Here is a 20,081-nt window from a genome sequence, read left to right on the forward strand (position 1 = left end):
TATTACCAGGAGTAGAAAAGGCAAGATCCAAGGGGTTGGCCAATACACAAAAAAATACAGTAAGTTGTATTGAAATCCCAGTTTATTAGTTGCCCGAGACCATGCATATACCTAGACAAGAGCAGGGTATCAAGGACAAGGTTCTACAACAGATAGGAATGTGTTAATATCTTCTTAACTATTCTAAATAGAAATTTTGTTCTGGGGGTTTGGATGTGAGGGGGTTAAAGAATACATGGTTGTAGAGATCCGAGGGATGCAGAGAATGCTTTTTTAACTAATGATTTTATCATTGAATTTTTAGGAGTAATGCATACCAGTAATAAAAATTAAAAAAAATCCATTAATTAATTGCTTTACACTTGTTAGTAAAAAATTGAACCCTACCTGGAATTGTTGGCATTGAGCGGCTTGCAAAACTCATTTGCTTGAGAACCGAAGTCTGAGGTATTGGAGGATGATCTGAGAGATTGGTGTCACTCATAAATTCCTGTTTCCTTGAAAGCTGTAAATACATGCTTTGTCAATGGTCTGCATCCTTTACATTTTTTACAAAATTTCTAAATTTTCCATTTTATTATGGCTCTCCTGTACCAGCTTTCACACCAGGAATATGCATCATTTGTCAGTTTCCCTGGCTTCTCATTATATATATATATATATATATATATATATATATATATATATACACACACACACATAAGGCTTAGCACTTACCACATTTCGCACAGACCCACCCAACTCTCTATAACAAGATGGCTTCCAAACCAGCTCAGATTCCTGGTCTGTAAAAACATGACAGGCTGGGCATCAAATATCTGTCCTTCCAGACTAAACCCCTTTGGGCTATCACAGCACACAGAAGGTTAGAATAAGTTACAAAAAATTCTGAAAGCCAACTGTAATTAGAATAAACTTTACTAATACCATTTACTAATCATGTTTATTTCTTCTTTGCTATAAACTGTGTATGAGAAAAAAAACATTGATTATTCTACATTCACAACAACTGCACAAAAAAATGTCAACCTATCTGATATTTTCTCTTTCCTTATTTCATCCTAAAAAAATAATTTCAAGAGACCTATGTGTAATGCAAGTGAATTCCCATGTTTTGATTTCTGTCATAGAAATGATGAGTTTTAAAACAAACAGACCAAAACATCTGAAGGCACCTTAACCAGTTCAGGTGAAGAAATATAGGCTTAATAATAGAACAATAATACCTTTATTATTACTTAATATACAGATATAAGGCATATATATTTTAGAGAAAGGAGGGGGCAAATTATTTTTTGATAGCCTTGGACGATTATTTCATTTTCTATAGTAATAAATATAGTATACTATGTAACATTCAAAACATACACTTTTTTAGGTTTGACCAGTAATCATTTTATTATACCAAGTGATACTCTAGATCAGGTTTTCTCAAAAGGTTATTAGGGGTTCCTGGAGCTGTGGCAGATTTTTTTCCACCTACAGCATACCGATTTACTGTAATCCATGAATATATATTTTTAGCAGGTTCTTTGAGACAAACATATTAGAAAGGCTGCTCTAGATATAAAGGACTAGGTATTTTGTACAATTTCTCTCTTTTATTTTGACATACAAATAAAGTTTTTTTTTTTTTTTCCAAATAATTTTTATTGAGAATTTTTTTTTTTTTACAAAACATTACAAAAAAAAGAAAAAGGGAAACAAGAAAGAGAAAAAAGAAAAACAAGACATAACAAACACAATGGTCATTATTATTAACAATTAACAATAGTTTGTTCTATGAAGATGATTGCATTGTTTACTTATCGTAATGAGTAGTGGGTAAGAATTTTTCCCACATATTGGAGTGGTCAACTGGATACCCAGATATACGACACTGGACGTAGCCCAACCAAATGGAAAATTCTTCGATAATTGCTCTTTTAGTGGAGGGGGAATATTAACTGGTAAGATCCTACATTTCGCATCATTAATTTTATAATAACTCACCGATCCAAATGCCTCAAGTATATGCAGCACAGCTGATAGTGAGCTCTGTGGATCGACTAATGAGAGAATCACATCATCCGCAAATAATCCTATAGCATGCAAAGAGTCCTCAACTCGTATCCCATGTATATCGTGGTTATCTCTAACAGATTGTGCAAAAGGTTCCATTATCAGTGCAAAGAGAGTTGGTGATAAAGGACAACCTTGGCGTGTTCCATTAGATATATTGAAAGGAGAAGACAACATATTAGACAAAAAAACCTGAGCAGAAGGGAATGTATATAGTGCCATGATAGCTGATAGAATTGACCCCTCTAGTCCAAATTTTTGTAGAACTGCACGTAGGAAGCCCCAATGTACTCTATCAAAGGCTTTCTCTGCATCTAGAGTGAGAAAAATTGTTGGTTTACCAGATTTCTCCGCAATTGTTAGTAAATTAATCATACGGCGGGTCGCATCAGAGGCTTGTCTACCAGTAACGAAACCTACCTGATCACCATGAATTAAGGAAGGAAGACATTCTTTAAGTCTTACTGCAATTAATTTAGCAAATATTTTTAGATCCGTGTTTAGTAATGAAATTGGCCGAAAATTTTGGGGGTATGATGGTTCTTTCCCCTCTTTAGGGATAGTAATTATGATAGCTCTGAGCATTTCCTCAGGGAAATAACCATCCGAGATAATTTGGTTAAATAGTAAAGACATACGTAAAATAAGTGGTTCTTTAAAAGGTTTTATAGTACTCAGCCGTAAAACCATCAATTCCTGGAGACTTGTTTCCAGGTAACCCTTTGATGATTTTTTCAATCTCTAAGGGAGAGATTGGTTTATTAAGTGTATCCCTTTGATCTTCCGATAAATTAGGCAGATTTACTGATTGCAAAAATGAATTAATTCAATTTTGCTTAGGGGGATTAATTTGTTTATCATCTTTAAGATTGTATAATTCCTGATAGTAATCTTTAAATGCGTTAGCCATATCCAAAGGGTTAAATAGTTGAGTGTTTGATTTATGATGAAATAGAAAAGGTAATGAACATTTGTACGCTTATTTTTAATTTTAGAAGCTAATAATTTACCTGCTCTATTACCTTGCGCATAGTAAGTGGTTTTAGTACTTCGAAAAATCTTCTCTTGTCTCTCTATAAGCAGCAAACGCAGTTCTTGTCTATATTTAAACAGTTGTTGGGATATCTGAGAATTAACTTTGCTTTTATGGAGTGCTTCTAAATTTCTAATTTTGTCTAATATTGCATGTATATGCTGTCTTCTCCTTTTCCTTTCATTTGCTGAAAGTTGGATTAAAATCCCTCTAATATAGGCCTTATGGGCACACCACAGAGTAGTTGGAGCCACTTCGGGTGATTCATTTAGATGAAAAAATTCTTGTAAATTTTGCAGAATTTTACTCTTAGTAGAGTTACGTGCGAACAATGATGCATCATTTCACCAAAGATAGGAGAGTGAAGAACCATTATTCGCACTAATACACATAGACACCGGTGCATGATCAGACCAAGTAATATTATGAAAAGAAGATGAGGATACTTGCTGCAATGTCCATTTATCTACCAAGAATAGATCAATTCTTGAGTAAGATTGGTGAGGAGTTGAAAAAAAGGTGTAATCCTTTTCGGCAGAGTGAAGACAGCGCCAAACATCAAAAAGTTATTCCTTACGCATTACTGATTTCAGAGTCGGTCTGGTGTATTTCTTGCTGTTAGATGTATCCAATGAAACATCCGGAACACTATTAAAGTCAGCACAGATTACAAGAGAGCCTTCTTGAATTTTCTTCATCTTTTTAAGCACATAACTCAAAAATTTGACTGAGTGGACATTTGGGGCATACACAGATACTAATGTTCTTGTTACGTTGTTGAATTTAGCTACTAAGATGATATATCTTCCTTCTGGATCAATGTCCTGCTGAATCAGGGAAAAAGATACCTCTGATTTGATTGCAATTGTCACACCTTTTTTTTTTTTGTAAAGAAGTAGAATGAAAAATATGAGGAAAGTCTCTATGAGAGAAATATGGTACATTGTCCTTTTTGAAGTGAGTTTCCTGGATACATAGAATATTAGAGCCGTGCCTTTTTGCTTCATCCCAAATAGCATGCCTTTTAAAGGGGGTGTTAAGCCCTTTAGCATTGATAGAAAGGATATGGAGCCCCATTATCCATATTTGTAGCCTCCAAAGAGGTAATTGCTTTCATTATATGGGAGCATAATATGTTGGGAAGGAATAGCCATTTTGTCAATAAAAACCAAAATATAAACATCAGAGCCATTGTGAAAAGAGAAACAGAAATATAACAAAAACAAGGTATAAAACCTAAGTTTCTCATCTTTGAGAAAGAAGTAAAAAGAAGGGACCATTACTGATCCATATTGCAGCCTCAAACTGCACATTGGTATTGAGGGGAACTTGAGACATGACACGTGCACCGGATTGCTGTGTATAGTGCAAGTTTTCTTCCATCCAGAACATAATTTAGGCTTGTTTCCAATCTGGTGATAATCGGCCTAGGTTTGCTCCAGATTTAGATGAATTAGGTTGTATATTTGAGTGAATGTCCCAACTTTCAAGTAGATCACAACCCTGTTGAGGATTCTTAACCGTATAAGTGGATCCGTTGCGAAAAATAAAAAGCTTAACCGGAAAGCCCCATCTGTATTGAATATGATGCTCCCTTAAGGTTTGGGTCACCGACAAAATTTTTTTCCTCGCTAATACTGTAGCCTGAGATATATCCGAGAACATATTAATATTAGAATAGGGGTCCGGTAGTTTAGATTCCTGTCTTGATTTAGCCATTATTTGTTCTTTGATGTGAAAAAAATGAATCCTCGCCAATACGTCTCTAGGTATTTTTTCAGGAAGATGCGCAGGCTTAGGTAGCCTATGAGCTCTATCAATCAGCAATTCAAAGGGAGCAGCTCCGGGTATCAGTACCGAGATAAGCCGAGACAGATAATTACTCAGCTCAGATGGAGGTACTGATTCCGGAATTCCTCTAAATTTAATATTATTCCTTCTCGAGTGATCTTCCATGTTGGCAAGTTTTAATTGGACTTGCTGCAAGGTATCTTGTGTAGTAGTAAGTGAATCCACCACTTCGTTATGTGCTTCTGCATACTCTCCCATTTTATGCTCAATGTGATCCACTCTGTCTCCTAATTTGTGCACATCATTTTTAATTTGGTGGATTAACGATAAAGTCTTGGTGTAAGGAACTGCGTAATGATATTAACATCTCCTTAAGGGTGGTGTCCGAAACTGGGCAGTCGGAAGTAGGGAAAGTCCCTATAGGATCTAAAGGTTCGGATTCTTCCGATATAGGGAATATAGCTGGTCTTACCCTGTGTAGAGTTTCCTCCGAGTTCGCCAGCTTCAGTTTGGATTTGACTGGGCTTGCATGAGCAGATGAGGAACGGGACGTGGTATCTGATTTCCCCTCTTTCTCTTTTGTGGCGTCCTCTTCAATCTGATTATGTAAGCCATTCGAACTCCTGTGATTTTTGGAGGCCCGCCTACTTGCGCCATCTTGGCCGGGCTGTTCAGAGGCCGTGAAAAATTCAGTCAGTTTCCGTGGTGTGGAGCCTGTTTTTCGCTTGCCCATCGCAATACACTGGTGCCCGGTACCTTCCCAGATAAGGATGAGAAGAAAAAACGCCAAGAATATAGTCGCTAAGTATCCCGGTGCTCGGTCACGCTACAGAGCCTCAAGCAGAAGCTGCCATCCGCTTCCCACAAATAAAGTTTTTAGTACACAACATGGCAATACTATTTTTAAACAAAATGTGTTGTTTTGCGTGGTTTTTGCGTGTTTTGAATGGTAAAAACTGGTACTTCAGTAAAGCCAAATATGTATAAAAAGTATTAATTTAGGCCTCAATTGAAAAAAAAAAAATTTGCAAACAAAACTAAACTTTTTCCTTTTTTTCCTTACCTAGTAAATATTATCTTAAACTTCCCCCTGTTCCATCATAGTTTACAGCACCAGCAGATACTCTTCCTACTTTTATTTTCCCACTAATTCTTTCAGATGCCTGAAGCGAAAAATTGAAACCCCAAGCAGTCCCCTAATTCTGACTTGCATAATAATGTAATGTAATTTCACCTTAACCCCACACATACCATACAGAGCAGCATGCAAGTGAAGACGTTAAATTAACCTGGTATTGTGACTTGCTTGAGCAAATTACACATTCACATTATAGCAATTACCCTCATTCTTTGGCACTGTGGACTAATCCAAATTAAATGATGATGTCATAGCCATGGTGGTGGTGCCGGGGGGGGGGGGGGGGGCAGTACACAGATAAAGCTGAAGACTGATTTTTTTTTTTTTGTTTATAGCAGCAAAACGGAGATCACTACTATAAAAAACTGTGTGATTTTGTTCATGAGGGAAGCTCGATCAGGTTCCCACCATGTACTAAAAACTATTTTTGAAAATAAAGTTCATTATCATTGAAAATTTTTGGGAAAAAGTATAAAAAATTATAGTATTAAAAAATACCTTTCAAAATTTTGCAAGTGAAAAAATAAGAACTGGTCTTAACCCTATTTAATACACAGCGCTGTGTAATATGTTGGCGCTATATAAATCCTGTTTTTATTATTATTATAAAAAGTTAATAAAAACCTAAATTATTAACTCACTCAAATTGTAAAGCTTGTTGACGATGTTTTAGGTAACATTACTGCTTTTTGTGAAAGCATCAAAAAATTATGAAAGAATGTTCAGAAATCAATCTGTTATACTTTGCATTCTTTTTTTTTTTTAATGTGAAGCATTTTCCTTTTTTTTACATTACTACATGTTTCTTCTATTACACTGTTATAAACACAGAATAAGTCTGTTAGTTTGTTGTACTTTTAAGTTTGTCTTACTGCAGAAGTAAAATTTTCACAAGTGTGTAATAGCAAAGAAAAAAACCTTACAGCATCTTTTGTTGGAGTGGGAAGCAAAAACTCCAGGCTGCTTTAGTGTTACTTTCAGAGCTTAAAGGATTTTAAGATGAAATCAGCTGACATCACTAGAATTTCCCACATAATAAAGTAAAGAATTATTGTGGTTTCAGAACATTAACAGAGATAATTCGATCTGAATTGAAATCAGTGAAGTTTATTGGTTCAGCTCCTAAAATTACCACTAGACCTAGCTTTTATTTAAAGACAGTAATTTCAGCACAGAACCCACCCTCCACTGACCAGCCAAGATTTGCTACTTACTAAAAGATATATGGTAGCAAAACTTACTCTCTTGGACTCAGCTAAAGAAGATTCTGCAGCAGTTTTTTCATCAGCAAACACTACACTGCTTCTTTTTGTTTTTTTACGAGACCTTCGCAGCTTGACTTCAGTTTCACTTGTTGCAGAAACTGGACCCACTTCAATTGCTTGAGGTTTTGATTTTGCCACTGTCACTTCGAGATCAAGGCTGCTAAAAAGTAAATTGTAAGACAATAAGCATTACAATAATGCTGTGTTTAAATTAAATAAAACAAAACACTGTAAATGAATATATAACCACAATGTTTTGTACAAAAAAAAGACCTAGAAGCAGAAAAGATAGAAGCACTAAACAGGATTGGAGGCAGCAAAAACTGTGGCTAACCTTTCTGTCTTGTTAGGAGTGCTACATTCAGATCCAACTGAAGACATAGATATCACAGACATCTGCCGATAAGATCTTAGCATTGATCTTGGTCTTCCGACTCGTCCATCATCAAAATCAGGCTGCAAAAAATGTGCTGTCAAATTTACCTCAAAAGTATAATACAGCTGTTTTAATAAATAAAATAAGAATCTTCTCAGACAATGTAGGCCACCTTTAGTTGTTAAGGGTGGCCAACAGCTATATTTTATGTCTAAAACAACAAAAAGTCTGCTTTGGAGTCAGAACAGACTGTCCAATTTGCTATGAAAAACAAAAGGTGAATCATTTGATAATACAAAGATTTGTAAAAGACAGTGGAAACCTTTTGTTTATTATTTTCTTTGTTTTATTAGTCTTTATAAAAGATATTTAAAATTTCTTAAATACATTTACAAGGTAATTATCAAGCTTTTTTCTATGCCATTTTTTTTATTAAAATTAAAAAAAAAATTCCACATTTAAGAAGCTCATGGCTTATCTGCAAAAAAATTATAATCATCAGTAATATTAAACATCACTCAAAAATATAAACATAAAACATTCACAAATTCACAAAAATTTAAAACTAAATAGGAAAGAAAAGAATGCAAAGAGAGAAAATGTTGGATAAATATTTAGAATCATACCAGTTCTCTCACACCGTATTGCTTTTCAACCTTAATTTTTAGACTTTTAAAACACTCTTCCATTCGATCATGGAAAGGACGGAGATCTTCAGTCACCCTTTTTTCATGTATTCGTATTCCAGCACCAAGTAGTGGTGTCTAAAATGATACAGAACGGTGCTAAAGTGAATGTGTTATCAAATATTAACAAAATAAAACAATTTCCAATTTAGAAATGTGTATGTTACATTTATTTATGTGTGACTCTTTGGCAGTTGATCATTACGGGGACTGTTTATAAAGCAATGAATTTGTCAAAACATCTCGCTAGTGGAGTATCTTCTAGGTTCATTATGTCTATTTAAAACATTTTCATCCAAGATTCACCAAACAACATTAACCCCACTTCTACATATTTTAATTGAATTAAATAGAAAATGTGTGAATTAACCTTTACTCACGATTCATACATTTTGTAATTGAATCCAATGTGAAAAATAAATTCTATAATTCATTGTTACAGTGTCGCCGGGTCCACAGCATTCATAGTATGAAATATTGGGTACAGTGTGATAATATTCAAGATACATATTACTTATTGACCTCCTTAGTTTACAGTCCTGTTTATTTTGGTTTTGTCAGTCATTTAAAGGTTGACCCACAGAGCTTTTGTTTGTTACCGTATTTTGTGACTTCTTCATATATCAGGCAGTATTTAAAAAAAAAAAAACACACACACACACAAAGTGCAGCTACAATTTTGGTTAGATATCACTACGTTTTTTTGGGTCCCCCCCCCCAACAAGTTTACTTTTGCTGTTTTGTAAGTTTACTTTTGCGGTTTCTTTTCCCCTCCAATCCCATCTGACTTTCCTCTAAGCAGTCCTGGCTGATTATTTGCCCAAATCTAATGTAATCTCATAGTTCTCTCTCATTTCAGGACTTTTCAAATATATGTCTTTTTTAGCCATTCATAAGCATAATTGATTACGATTATTTTACATTTATGTTACATAGCTGAAGGCATAATACCATTGTACACATGAATATTATAGCAGAAAATTGCAGGCTTTATTAGTGGATAGTATATGTACCAGGGGGTGCTGAGAAGTTCCTGGCTTTGCCCAAAAAGAAGAGAGCTGGAGTTATGAAATAACACATTTATTCAACATATTCCCCCCTGAGACTGATGCACTTGGTACAGCGTAGTTTCAGCTTTTCTAGACCGTTGAAATAAAAGTCCTTTGGTTGGGCTGCAAACCAGCTCTCAGCAGCATATTTGATGTCAGAAATGTCCTCAAAACGTTGCCCCTTCAGGTGTTTCTTCAAATTCAGATAATAGTCCGAACGGGCCAGGTCAGGTGAGTAGGGGCAATGGTGGACCAATTGGAAACCCAGGGTGTTCAATTTGGCAGCCACAACGTTGGACGTGTGCCCATGTGCATTGTCCTGCAAAAAAAGGATCCCTTTGGTCAACTTTCCAGGGCGTTTCCTCTTAATTGCCTCCTTCAGCTGGTCCAGGAGGTTAGCATATTACTGTCCGGTGATACCAGGGCCCTGAGGTAGGTAGTCCACCAACAGAATACCGTCTTTGTCCCAGAAAACAGACGCTATGACTTTTTTGGTGGATTTCTAGGTTGGGAACTTTTTCGGCCGTGGGGACCCGCTGTGCCGCCATTCCTTTAACTGTTCCTTGGTTTCAGGATCATAGATGTGGAGCCAGGTTTCATCCTCAGTCACTAACGTAGCCAAAAAGTCCTGTGCAGCTTCAAAATGGGCCAAAACGGCTTTGGATTCTTCAACTTGTTCTTTCTTCTAATCACTGTTCAAACATTTCGGCACCCACTTTGCTGAAAGGTTGTGCATGTCTAGGATAGTGGTGATAACAGAACCCATGCTCCTGTAAGATGTCAAGTATCTGGGCTATCTTTTCTTGTGGATATTCACCGGTCCTCAATATTCAGCTCATGGACAGCATAGCAGGTTGCCAGGTCAGTTAAGGTTGGGGGGCGCCCACTGCCGGGCTCATCTTCAAAGGTGAAATGCCCAGTTTCAAAACGAGATGTCCAGGTTTTCACAGTGCTGTAGGAAGGACACTTCTCCCCCAGTGTTTGTGACATCTCAGTTTGAATGTCCTTTACTAAGTTTCCCTGGAGAAACAAAAACTTCTATAACTCTAACGACGTGAAACTTGCTTGTGCCTCTGCCATCACAGCTTCTCACTAAAAGACAAAACAGTTTTAAGAATCGCAATGACCCAATATTTGCAGTTACATACTAAGATATTAGGCTGTCATTCGCCCCTACACTCATTTTTCTTTTTCATCTGGAAGGGGGCAAAGCCAAAAACTTCTCAGAACTTCCTCGTAAATGTATGCAAAAACTATAAACAGGGTCTGGAATTTTAATTGAGTATCAGTCATAAAAAATTATACAGATATATAGATTTGTGCCTACTACTGTACCTGCCAAGCAATCAGATCTTTTAGTTTGTTCAGTTTCTCACAGTCTTCAGGATGCTGATTTATATAATCTTCAGTAAAGAAAGCCTAAAATTAACAATGAACACTTTTGTATTAACATTGTTATACATATAATCATTTGTTTTACATTTACAAAAAATCATTAAGTAGCAAAATATTGAAATTGCCTGGACTTAGGTGTGAGGTTAAATGATATACTGTAATCACACAAACAAATTGTTTCTTGGGCATTAAAATAAATTAAAAAATTCTGCAAATAATATTGTTTTATTTTTTTTAAAAAAGCAACAATGTTTTCCACTTTCCATTTCTCTCCTTTGTAATATATTTTGTGGGCTTGGAACTGTGTTTAAAAAACCCAATGTCATATTTGTTGAAATTGTTCTTACTAATTCTCAGTGAGTTATCTTCAGACTTAACTATTGAAATACCCCTTTCAAGCAATCTTTAAGTGTAATGGACAGTTTCCACTTAGCTTTGTGATGTCCTTCCCCATGTGCTTTATTTTGTGAAAATTGTTTTACCATAGGAGCATCCTAATAAGTTGTAAATGTCTAAGATGACTGGCAGTTTTACTGTAGTAAACTTAATTTACTTACTTAAGTATTTCATTTTGTTGTTTTGCAGAAATATAGCTATGTAGTGTTACCTTTTCATAGTTTGTAAAGCCACCCATGACTGCAGGATCCACAATACCATTCAGACACATAGATAAAGGATTGATGGGGAGATTTTCATCTCGCTGGTATTGATTGATGAGCATGAGAATCTTTTCATTGGTTGCAGACATTGTTTCAATTGCATTTTCCAGAGGGCTGATAGTTGTCTTTTACAAAGGAAAAAAGAATGTGTTAACTATAATCCAGAAAAAGTTATGTAATGAACAATCTTTATCAGGACATACCTCTATTAAAAGTGAGCACTGCTATACAATTCTTTAAGTATGCTAAAGTTTCAATGATCACTTGTAAACACAGTATTTACTTTTTGGAGAAAATGTTGGATACCTACATTTTTACTACCTCTTTCAATCAAATTAAAGAAGATGTCTTTGAACTGTAAAATATTTTGTGTTTAAAATTTTTTTTTAATACAGTATTCCACATAGGAACAATTCTATTTTAAGAGTGCTGTGTAAAAACATTGATATGAAGGTTGCAGTTTATATTTTGTTCCCTTACTTGCCATGTGGTAAATGACAGGGCAACTGTTATTCAATAATCCTAAACCCTTATACACACGTCCGATAGGGAGGATCAGGGAGACTGCTGTACATGTACAATTTTTCGCTTGCTTTAGGTGACTATTATTTTATGTATATACTGTACATAGCTTAAAAAGTGAAGAAGAATTTTCTTTTTACTATTGTTATTAGAGTTGTCCTAGGATTCAAAAGGAAAATAGCAGAAAGAAATAACAGCAGGACCCTCCTTCATTATCAACACAAATTAAACCTGTTGCAGCAGATCATTTGTGTATAACCCCTCTATGCCCTTTCTTTGAAAAAAAATTAATGGTAAAACAGTATACTGCTTGAAAAGACCAGGATCTAACACCCTGGAAAATGTTATTTATCTATACTTTCTGAAATAATATATATTATTTAACCACCTAAGCGTTACACTGAGGTCTAGATTTCTGTACCAAAAGTGATCCACTGTTTTTCATGAAATTTTTTTTTAAATTGTAGACCTGTAACTTACAGAAATATGTCCGAACAGGGGTTCTAGTAGATAATATGAATATAAAAAATGTTTGAAACACACAATCATGTAAAAAAAAAAATTACTTTTAATAAAATTAAAGGAAAAACACAAAAATCAGCAATGTAAACAAATCATAAATACTGAAAAAGCAATAACTCTGTATATTGTAAAGTACTATATTATTCTAAAACACCTCCCTAGTGTGGCAATTTTTAAAACTTTGATTGTGTATTTATTGGAGTTTGTTTTGAATTATTTTGTATTTGATTGGATACGGGAGTTTGTATCCAATCCAATACAAAATAAGAATTTGAATTTCCAAGTTATTTACTTTTATTTTATTTTTTTTTATTTTTTTGTATTGGATTGGATGCTGGAGTTTGTATCCAATCCAATACAAAATGAGTGTTTGAATTTACCAGGTATATACTTTGTAATTATTTGAATTATTTTGTATTGGATTGGATACGCAAGTTTGTATCCAATCAAATACAAAATATAAATTTGAATTTCCAAGTTATTTACTTTTATTTTTTTTTTATTTTTTGTATTGGATTGGATACGCAAGTTTGTATCCAATCCAATACAAAATGACGGTTTGAATTTACCAGGTATATACTTTGTAATTATTTGAATTATTTTGTATTGGATTGGATACAGGAGTTTGTATTGAATCCAATACAAAATGTTTGAATGAGTTTCAGTTTGAATTTCCCGCACACGCGCCGACGTCATCACGCACGCAGGGAGAAGCCGTCCGGTTTTTTTTTTCTCCGCCGGACGGCTTCTCCCTGCAGAGATCATCCGGCGCTGGAACGAGCAGGACGTCGGACGATCAGCGGGACCAGGTAAGAAGCCGGCCGGCTTCTTACCGGTCCCGCTGGCACCCGACGCTGGAGAGATCGGCGGACGATGACTGATGGAGGACGACGCTGGATGAGCACAGGGGGACCAGGTAAGTGAAAAATCTCGGGCTTAACCATCCTTGCAATTTTTTTTTGCCCGAGCGAAGGTCGGGCTTAACTGCAAGGAGGTTAACACACAATGTCACAGACTACCTGTTTGATCATAGCTGATCTCAGCTTTATTTCCTGTAATGTACAACTTTTTGTAGCATTTAGGTAACAGGCCCAGAACAGTAGTTAGGCTTCGGAAGCCCTGTATTTGAGGTAGTATAGAAAATGTATGTTTTTTAAATTTAACTTTTGAATTATATTGTGTTAGAGATCGCCAAATTTTTAAAAAGCACCAAATTCTTTTCACAACTTAAAATGAATGTAAGGGAAACACCTTTGTATATTTCAGAGATCTGGTTAATTTAATTTGCATAATAAATCCTGAATATTTTTTCAGAATATTAATAGTAAATAAAACTAAAACTAAATATAATGGTATGTGAAGGGTACATACATGTGACATCGATATGACCTCAAACCAACGTAAAATGCCAGGTAGTTTATAAGCGGTGACAAAAGTTGTTCTTTCAATCCACATAGACTGTAAGACAAAATAAACGAGGATTTATTTAAAAAAAAAAAACAGAAAAGGCATAAGAAAATAGGAAAAGGCATATGTTTATTAGGTTTAACCCTAAAAAAAAGTAAATTCTCGGAAATCCTTAATTTTAGTGCAGATGGGTAAAAACATTACATCTTTTAACTTTTAACTTTTTAAAGTAAAATGATTTCTTCCTGACCCATAGTAAATTTATAAGAACACACACACACATACATATATAAGTATAATATATATAATAATGTATAATATCTGGATGAAAATGATTGCAAAACACCATGCCCTTAGAAGCAGCCTTAAACAGTACTGCAAATGCAATAATGATGTCCCCAATAATTTGTGAGGAGTATTCATTTTGCATTTTTCTTCATTATCTGTTTACTATGCCTTTGTTCCAGCAGAGTGCACATTAATATGTATTGCCCTGCTGGCCCCTCCCCTACCCAGGTTCTTCTGACATCCCAAATTTTTTGTTACTCTCATTAGTCCATCCATATTCAGGGCCCAAAGCACTCCCATTTATTTCATTAGATTTTTTTAAAAGAAAATTGAAAAAGAAATATACATTTTACAAAACATAGGAATTTAACCAGCAAAGTACAGGTCTAGAAAGAACATAATGAATACATCAGGCTATAGATTGTTCATTTAACAAAAATTATATAGTCATACCTCCAAAAGTCAAGGCAAAACCTGTATTAATGCATTATCTGTTTAACAGAATAGGAGAAGACAAAGACAGTTAGGGATGGGGAGGGGGGCAGTTGTGTTCACACAAAGATGGAGACTTGAGGGAAGGAGTTGAGGAGCAATGTGTAATCTATAGTCCCCAGGTAAGTTCAAAGGCATGTGGGGTATCTTTGATGATACATCTGAGTTTGTCATTCACCATTACCCAATTTAATTTAATAGTTAATGGAGCTATTGGTATTGATGGTGATTTGCAAGCCTGTGCCAGAGTAGTCCTACACGCCAGAAGCACATAGCTTCAAAGTTTTCTCACATATTTAGGCAGTGGTATATCGAATTTGCTTTATTGGGCACCTTGCAAACTAGGGAATAGAGAAGTTTATAACAACTGGGAGAGAAGGTCAAATACCTTTTTTTTTTTTAAACACATTCATGTGCTGGCAGGAACAACCACCAGGTATGTTCCATGTCCCCCATCCCCCGCAACCTCTGAAGCCTCTGAGAGAGGAAGCAAAACAATGAAAACATTTGGGTATCTTGGTAGGGACCAGGTACCAACATAGCAATATCTTGTAGTTCAATTCAACCAGTTTCACATTAAGTGATACTTTAGAGACATTTCTAGCCACCTCAGTCAACTCCTCCAAAACCCTCAATTGATTCATATCCCTTTCTCAGGCCTTCATGTAAGGTAGTTTGGAGAAGGGGTCCGACAATTCTGAAGAAACTGAAATCTGCCCCACCGAACCAGCCAAAGTCTTGAAGTTTTTTCAAAGGCTGTTTTGCAATATAAGGGGAGGGGGGGTGACTCAGATATTTTGGAGCTTAGAAAGGAGCGAAGCTGGGCATAGCAGAGATTTTCAGATTGGGGTAAATCCCCGTTTTGGACTAAGTGATTAAAGCTCAATACGTTTCTCCCGGAAATAAGGTCCCCCACTCTAAAGAAACCATGACTATTACACCAGCAGAAGCAATTGGGTGGGATTCCTGGCGGGATTACCCCAAAGCTGAGCAAGAGCCGTGAAAACTGAACTTAAGTACGGATGACGCTTTACTCTGTCCCAAACTGATAAGGAGTACTGTAAGAAGGGGCAGGCTTTCCCAGGTCTCATGCGTATGAGGCTTTCCCAGGTATCATAATGAGGGAGGCAATTTTTTTCCCCATGTTGGGCTTGGCCTCTTTGTCCACCTATTGAGGCCTCTGAAACAATAGTGTGGTGCGGGTAAGCTGTGAAACCCAATGGTAAAGTCTGAAATTGGTGTACAGCTAGATCCCCTTTATTTTAGGGGGGAGCATTGTGGTTAGATTAATTCGACTCCCCTTGTGATGCCAGATGAATTCCATGACCGTATTTTGAAGAAGGTCCAGTGACCTTCATGGCACCGTTATGGGTAGTGTTCTGAACTCTAGGGAGCATATTCATTTTTACAGCCGCCACCCTGCCCAACCAGAATGGGGGGGCATACCATGTACCAAGTACAACAAAGACTTTGTATGCCACTCCCAATCAAAGGCCTGTTTTAAAGAAGAAATAGTGGCTTGATCTAGATTTATGTTCATGGTCATTGACTTGGGAGTGGTTAACCTGTAGACCTGATACATCTGCAAACTGTTTAAGGATTTTAAAAAGATTAGGGATAGTGATTAGTGGCAAAGTGATGTACATAAGGATATCATCAGCAAAGAGGGTGCATTTGTGTTTTGTCCCTCCGCATTCTCTGACATTCCTCTGACTTCAGGACTAGTTTGTATTACTATCGCTAGCGGTTCAATCACTAGAGCAAACAGCAGGGGAGAAAGGGGGCATCTTGCCTAGTGCCCTTCTTGATAGAGAATTTGTCAGATGAGAAGCCCCCTAGTAAGACTTTTGCTGCAGGAGTCCTGTATAGCGTAGCCAAGATCCGCAAAAAAGTACCTCCAAAATTCATATGGCCAAGTATGTAAACAAGTAATCCCACGACAGACCGTTGAATGCCTTTTGGAGGTCTATGGATAAAAGCATGGCTCTCCTGGTGGGATTCTTGTCGAAATTGGTGGAAATTGATGAAATCAGCTCTATGGATCGCCTGGTTTGGACAGGAGCATGGCAGAAGGGTAATAATCGGACCTGGTAGGGGAAGATATAGCTGCTGAGGAAAGAGTTCAAGCGAAGAGACAGGATTTTGGTCAGGATCTTGAGGTCGCAATAATTAGAAGATATGGGGCGATAATTAGAAATGGATGAGGGGTCTTTACCAGGCTTGGGAATCACACTTATGTGGGCCTGATTGGTATCACAAAACTCTCACCTTCACACAGTGCATTAAAGTATCGTGGGCCCAGCTTAACTTTTTCTAGAAGGCATTTGAGAAACCGTCAGGACCCAGCGCACTATATGTTTTGAGATGTTTCAGGACCTGGAGGGTTTCTTCCAGCAAAAAAGGTTCTTCTAACTTTTGCCTGAGGGTTGCCTTAAGCTTAGGAAGGTTCAAAGACCTTCATCTCCCATTTCAGTTAAAAGCGGAGTTATCGCATCATACAGTTTGTGGTAAAATGTTCAATTTGTTGACCAGGAATTGACCTGGTTTGAAAACCAGGTAGAAAACCTGTGACCCGACCACCGTAGAGATTTTTCTGCTCTGGTTGTCAGGCAGAGATTTATTTTTGTCTGGCGAAGATCATGAAATAGGGATTGTTTATGGCGTTGCAGGAGATCCTAATGTTACATAGTTACACAGTAAGTCAGGTTAAAAAAAAGTCTATCGAGTACAACCACTAAGGAAATAAATATATCCCAGATATAAAACCCTATGGACATAGTTGATCAACGAGTGCAGCGAAAATAAGTAAATAAATAAACCCTGATACTATTTGCTCCAACAGAGGAAAAAAAAATCCTTCGTGAGGCAACCAGATGTTTCCTGCATCAACAGTCTCTGTTATCTTTCCTTTAAAGCTTTAATACCCATTTCTATTGTGTGCTTCCAGAAAAGCATCCAGCTTTTTATTAAAGCAATCTATAGTATTTGCTGAAACCGCTTCCTGAGGGAGCCGATTCCACATTTTCACAGACCTTACAGTGAAGAATCCTTTCCTGATCTGCATTTTAAACTTTTTTTGACCCTGTCTTACATATTAACCATCTGGGGGGTACTCTGTCAAATGCTTTAGCAAAGTCCAAGTACAGGTAGTCCCTGAGTTAAAGACATCCGACAAATGGACATCTCCTAGATACGGATGGGGGCAGTTTGCATGACTTGCAGAAAAAATCTTTTGCAAAACACAGCTGAGACTGAGCTCTTCTACAACCTCTTGTAACTTTTTATTGACCAAGTCAAACTCTGCAGTTTTCTCTTTTAGCATATCAAAGTACAGCTTGCTCCAGACGTTAATGAATGTCTAGGCTCCATAAAGTTTTTTTTTTTTTTTTAGCTTTGTTTGTGAATAACTCACAGTGAGGATTTTTTTACAGTAACTGACACCATGCTGCCTTATAATATATTGAGACAAACATCTGTCCTAATTGCATTTATTAAAATAATGTACCTGTTCCAACTTACATGCAAATTCAACTTAAGAACAAACCTACAGTCCCTATATCCTATGTAACCGAGGGACTACCTGTATACTATATCAACCGCTACTCCACTGTCTACCTGTTTACTTACTTCCTTATAAAAAGAGTAAATCTGTTTGTCAACTTTGGTCTTTCCTGAATCCCTTATAAGTGCTATCACTTATATTATTATTTTCTAGCAGAAATTGTTCCATGTGGTTCCTTATCAAACTCACTAGAACCTTTCCAACTGATGATGTAAAGCTTACCGTCTGCAGTTACTTGGTAGTGACTTTGCTCCCTTTTTTGAAGATAGTAACCACATTGGCCTTACGGCAATCCATTGGTACCACACCGGTGATTAAAGAGTCTCTAAATATTAGAAACAATACCTCTGAAATAACTGAGCTCAGCTCTTTGAGGACACGTGGGTGTAATTTATCAGGTCCTGGTGCTTTGTCAACCCTAATTTTGTCCAACGGTTTCTCAATAATATCAATTTTTGAGCCATTGTGGCTCATTTAAGGCAGTGACATTGCTATTAGCAATTTGGACTTCAGTTTTGCTATTATCCTTTGTGTACACAGAGATAAAAAAAAATTGTTTAGTAAAACCCAGAGACATCCTTTAAGTAGTCTACATGATCTGATCTGATCTTTTTGCTAATAATACATTTAAACATTTTTGGGGGGTTTGCTTACTTTCCTTTGCGATTTGTCTTTCATTTTGAAGTTTTGCACATTTTATCTCCTTTTTATATCTTTTGTTATATTCTTTAAAGTTTTTAAATGATGAAGGCGATCCTTCATTTTTATATTTTTTGAATGCCCTTTTCTTATTCTTTTTGGCTTTTTTAACATTTGCTGTGAGCCATGTAGGTTTGAATTTTAGCCTCCTAAACCTATTACCCATTGGAATATATGTTTCAGTGTGTTTGTGTAGAACAGACTTGAAACATTCCCATTTCTATTCTGTATTTTTTGAGGACAATAATCTCTACCAGTCCAAGTCACAGAGAGCCACCCTTAATATTGGAAACTTTTTCCTCTTAAAATAAACATTTCTATCTTTTCTGTTTTTGCTTCCTGTTTGCAGCCTATATTAAATGAAATCATATTATGGTCACTGCTACGCAGATTCTCTTATATGCACATATAAGACATATATACACTCCCATTTTACTTTGACTTTAGTTTCAGTCTTTTTAGGTCTAGAGGCTAGTTTAATTAGTTCCCTTCTAATAGTAACTTTGAACGCTTCCCATTTATTAGCATTAGAGGTGTCGCTGGGGACGTTGTGTGTGAAAAATTCTTCAATGGCGGTTTTCAATTTCAATCCCTAGTAACTTATCTTGTAATATGCTATCATTTAGTCTCCTTAAGAAACCAGATGGTCTACCTGTCAAGGTTGAAAGCATGACTACCACATCATGGTCAGACCAAGCAGATGAAAGAATGCGGGCGTTTGAGACAAGGGGGGCCGAGTAAGCTGACATGAAAACATGGTTGATCCTAGAGTAGAGCTGACAGGTCATAGAGTAGTGTGTAAAATGTTTGGCCAAAAGGTTAAACTCCCTCTGGATATTGACCAGGTCATGGTTGTGCAGTAAATGCACCAACCTGTTGCTCTGCTTTGGGGGATAATAACAGCAGGAGTTTCCGGATTTATCCAACATCTGGTCAAGGGCCACACTAGAATCCCCTAGAAAAATCATGGTTCCCAGTACTTAGGGTAAAGCCTAGGTGATTTGATCCTTAAAGAATGCTAATTAGCCTGTATTGGGTGCATAGTAAACAATAAACCTGACTAGTTCACCAGATATTGATTCTATCATTACTAGGGTCCTCCCCTCAGTATCTCTTGCTACCGCCATCTCATGAAA

The 20,081-nt window shown here is 36.5% G+C and overlaps 1 protein-coding gene across 1 annotated transcript in view; it reads right to left on the reverse strand.

Annotated features, from left to right (window-relative positions):
• DOCK2 (dedicator of cytokinesis 2) overlaps window positions 1-20,081 on the reverse strand; it is a 134,617-nt gene that overhangs the window by 5,304 nt on the left and 109,232 nt on the right. Inside the window, exons 41-47 of the mRNA XM_072398983.1 lie at window positions 13,869-13,955; window positions 11,402-11,578; window positions 10,735-10,818; window positions 8,291-8,428; window positions 7,623-7,744; window positions 7,265-7,448; window positions 388-505 (exon numbers count right to left, since the gene is read on the reverse strand). Of these exons, the coding sequence (XP_072255084.1) occupies window positions 388-505; window positions 7,265-7,448; window positions 7,623-7,744; window positions 8,291-8,428; window positions 10,735-10,818; window positions 11,402-11,578; window positions 13,869-13,955 (910 nt within the window). The remainder of the gene's footprint in view (window positions 1-387; window positions 506-7,264; window positions 7,449-7,622; window positions 7,745-8,290; window positions 8,429-10,734; window positions 10,819-11,401; window positions 11,579-13,868; window positions 13,956-20,081) is intronic.

Source organism: Pyxicephalus adspersus, chromosome 2, assembly GCF_032062135.1.
Source record: "Pyxicephalus adspersus chromosome 2, UCB_Pads_2.0, whole genome shotgun sequence".
Taxonomy (NCBI): domain Eukaryota; kingdom Metazoa; phylum Chordata; class Amphibia; order Anura; family Pyxicephalidae; genus Pyxicephalus; species Pyxicephalus adspersus.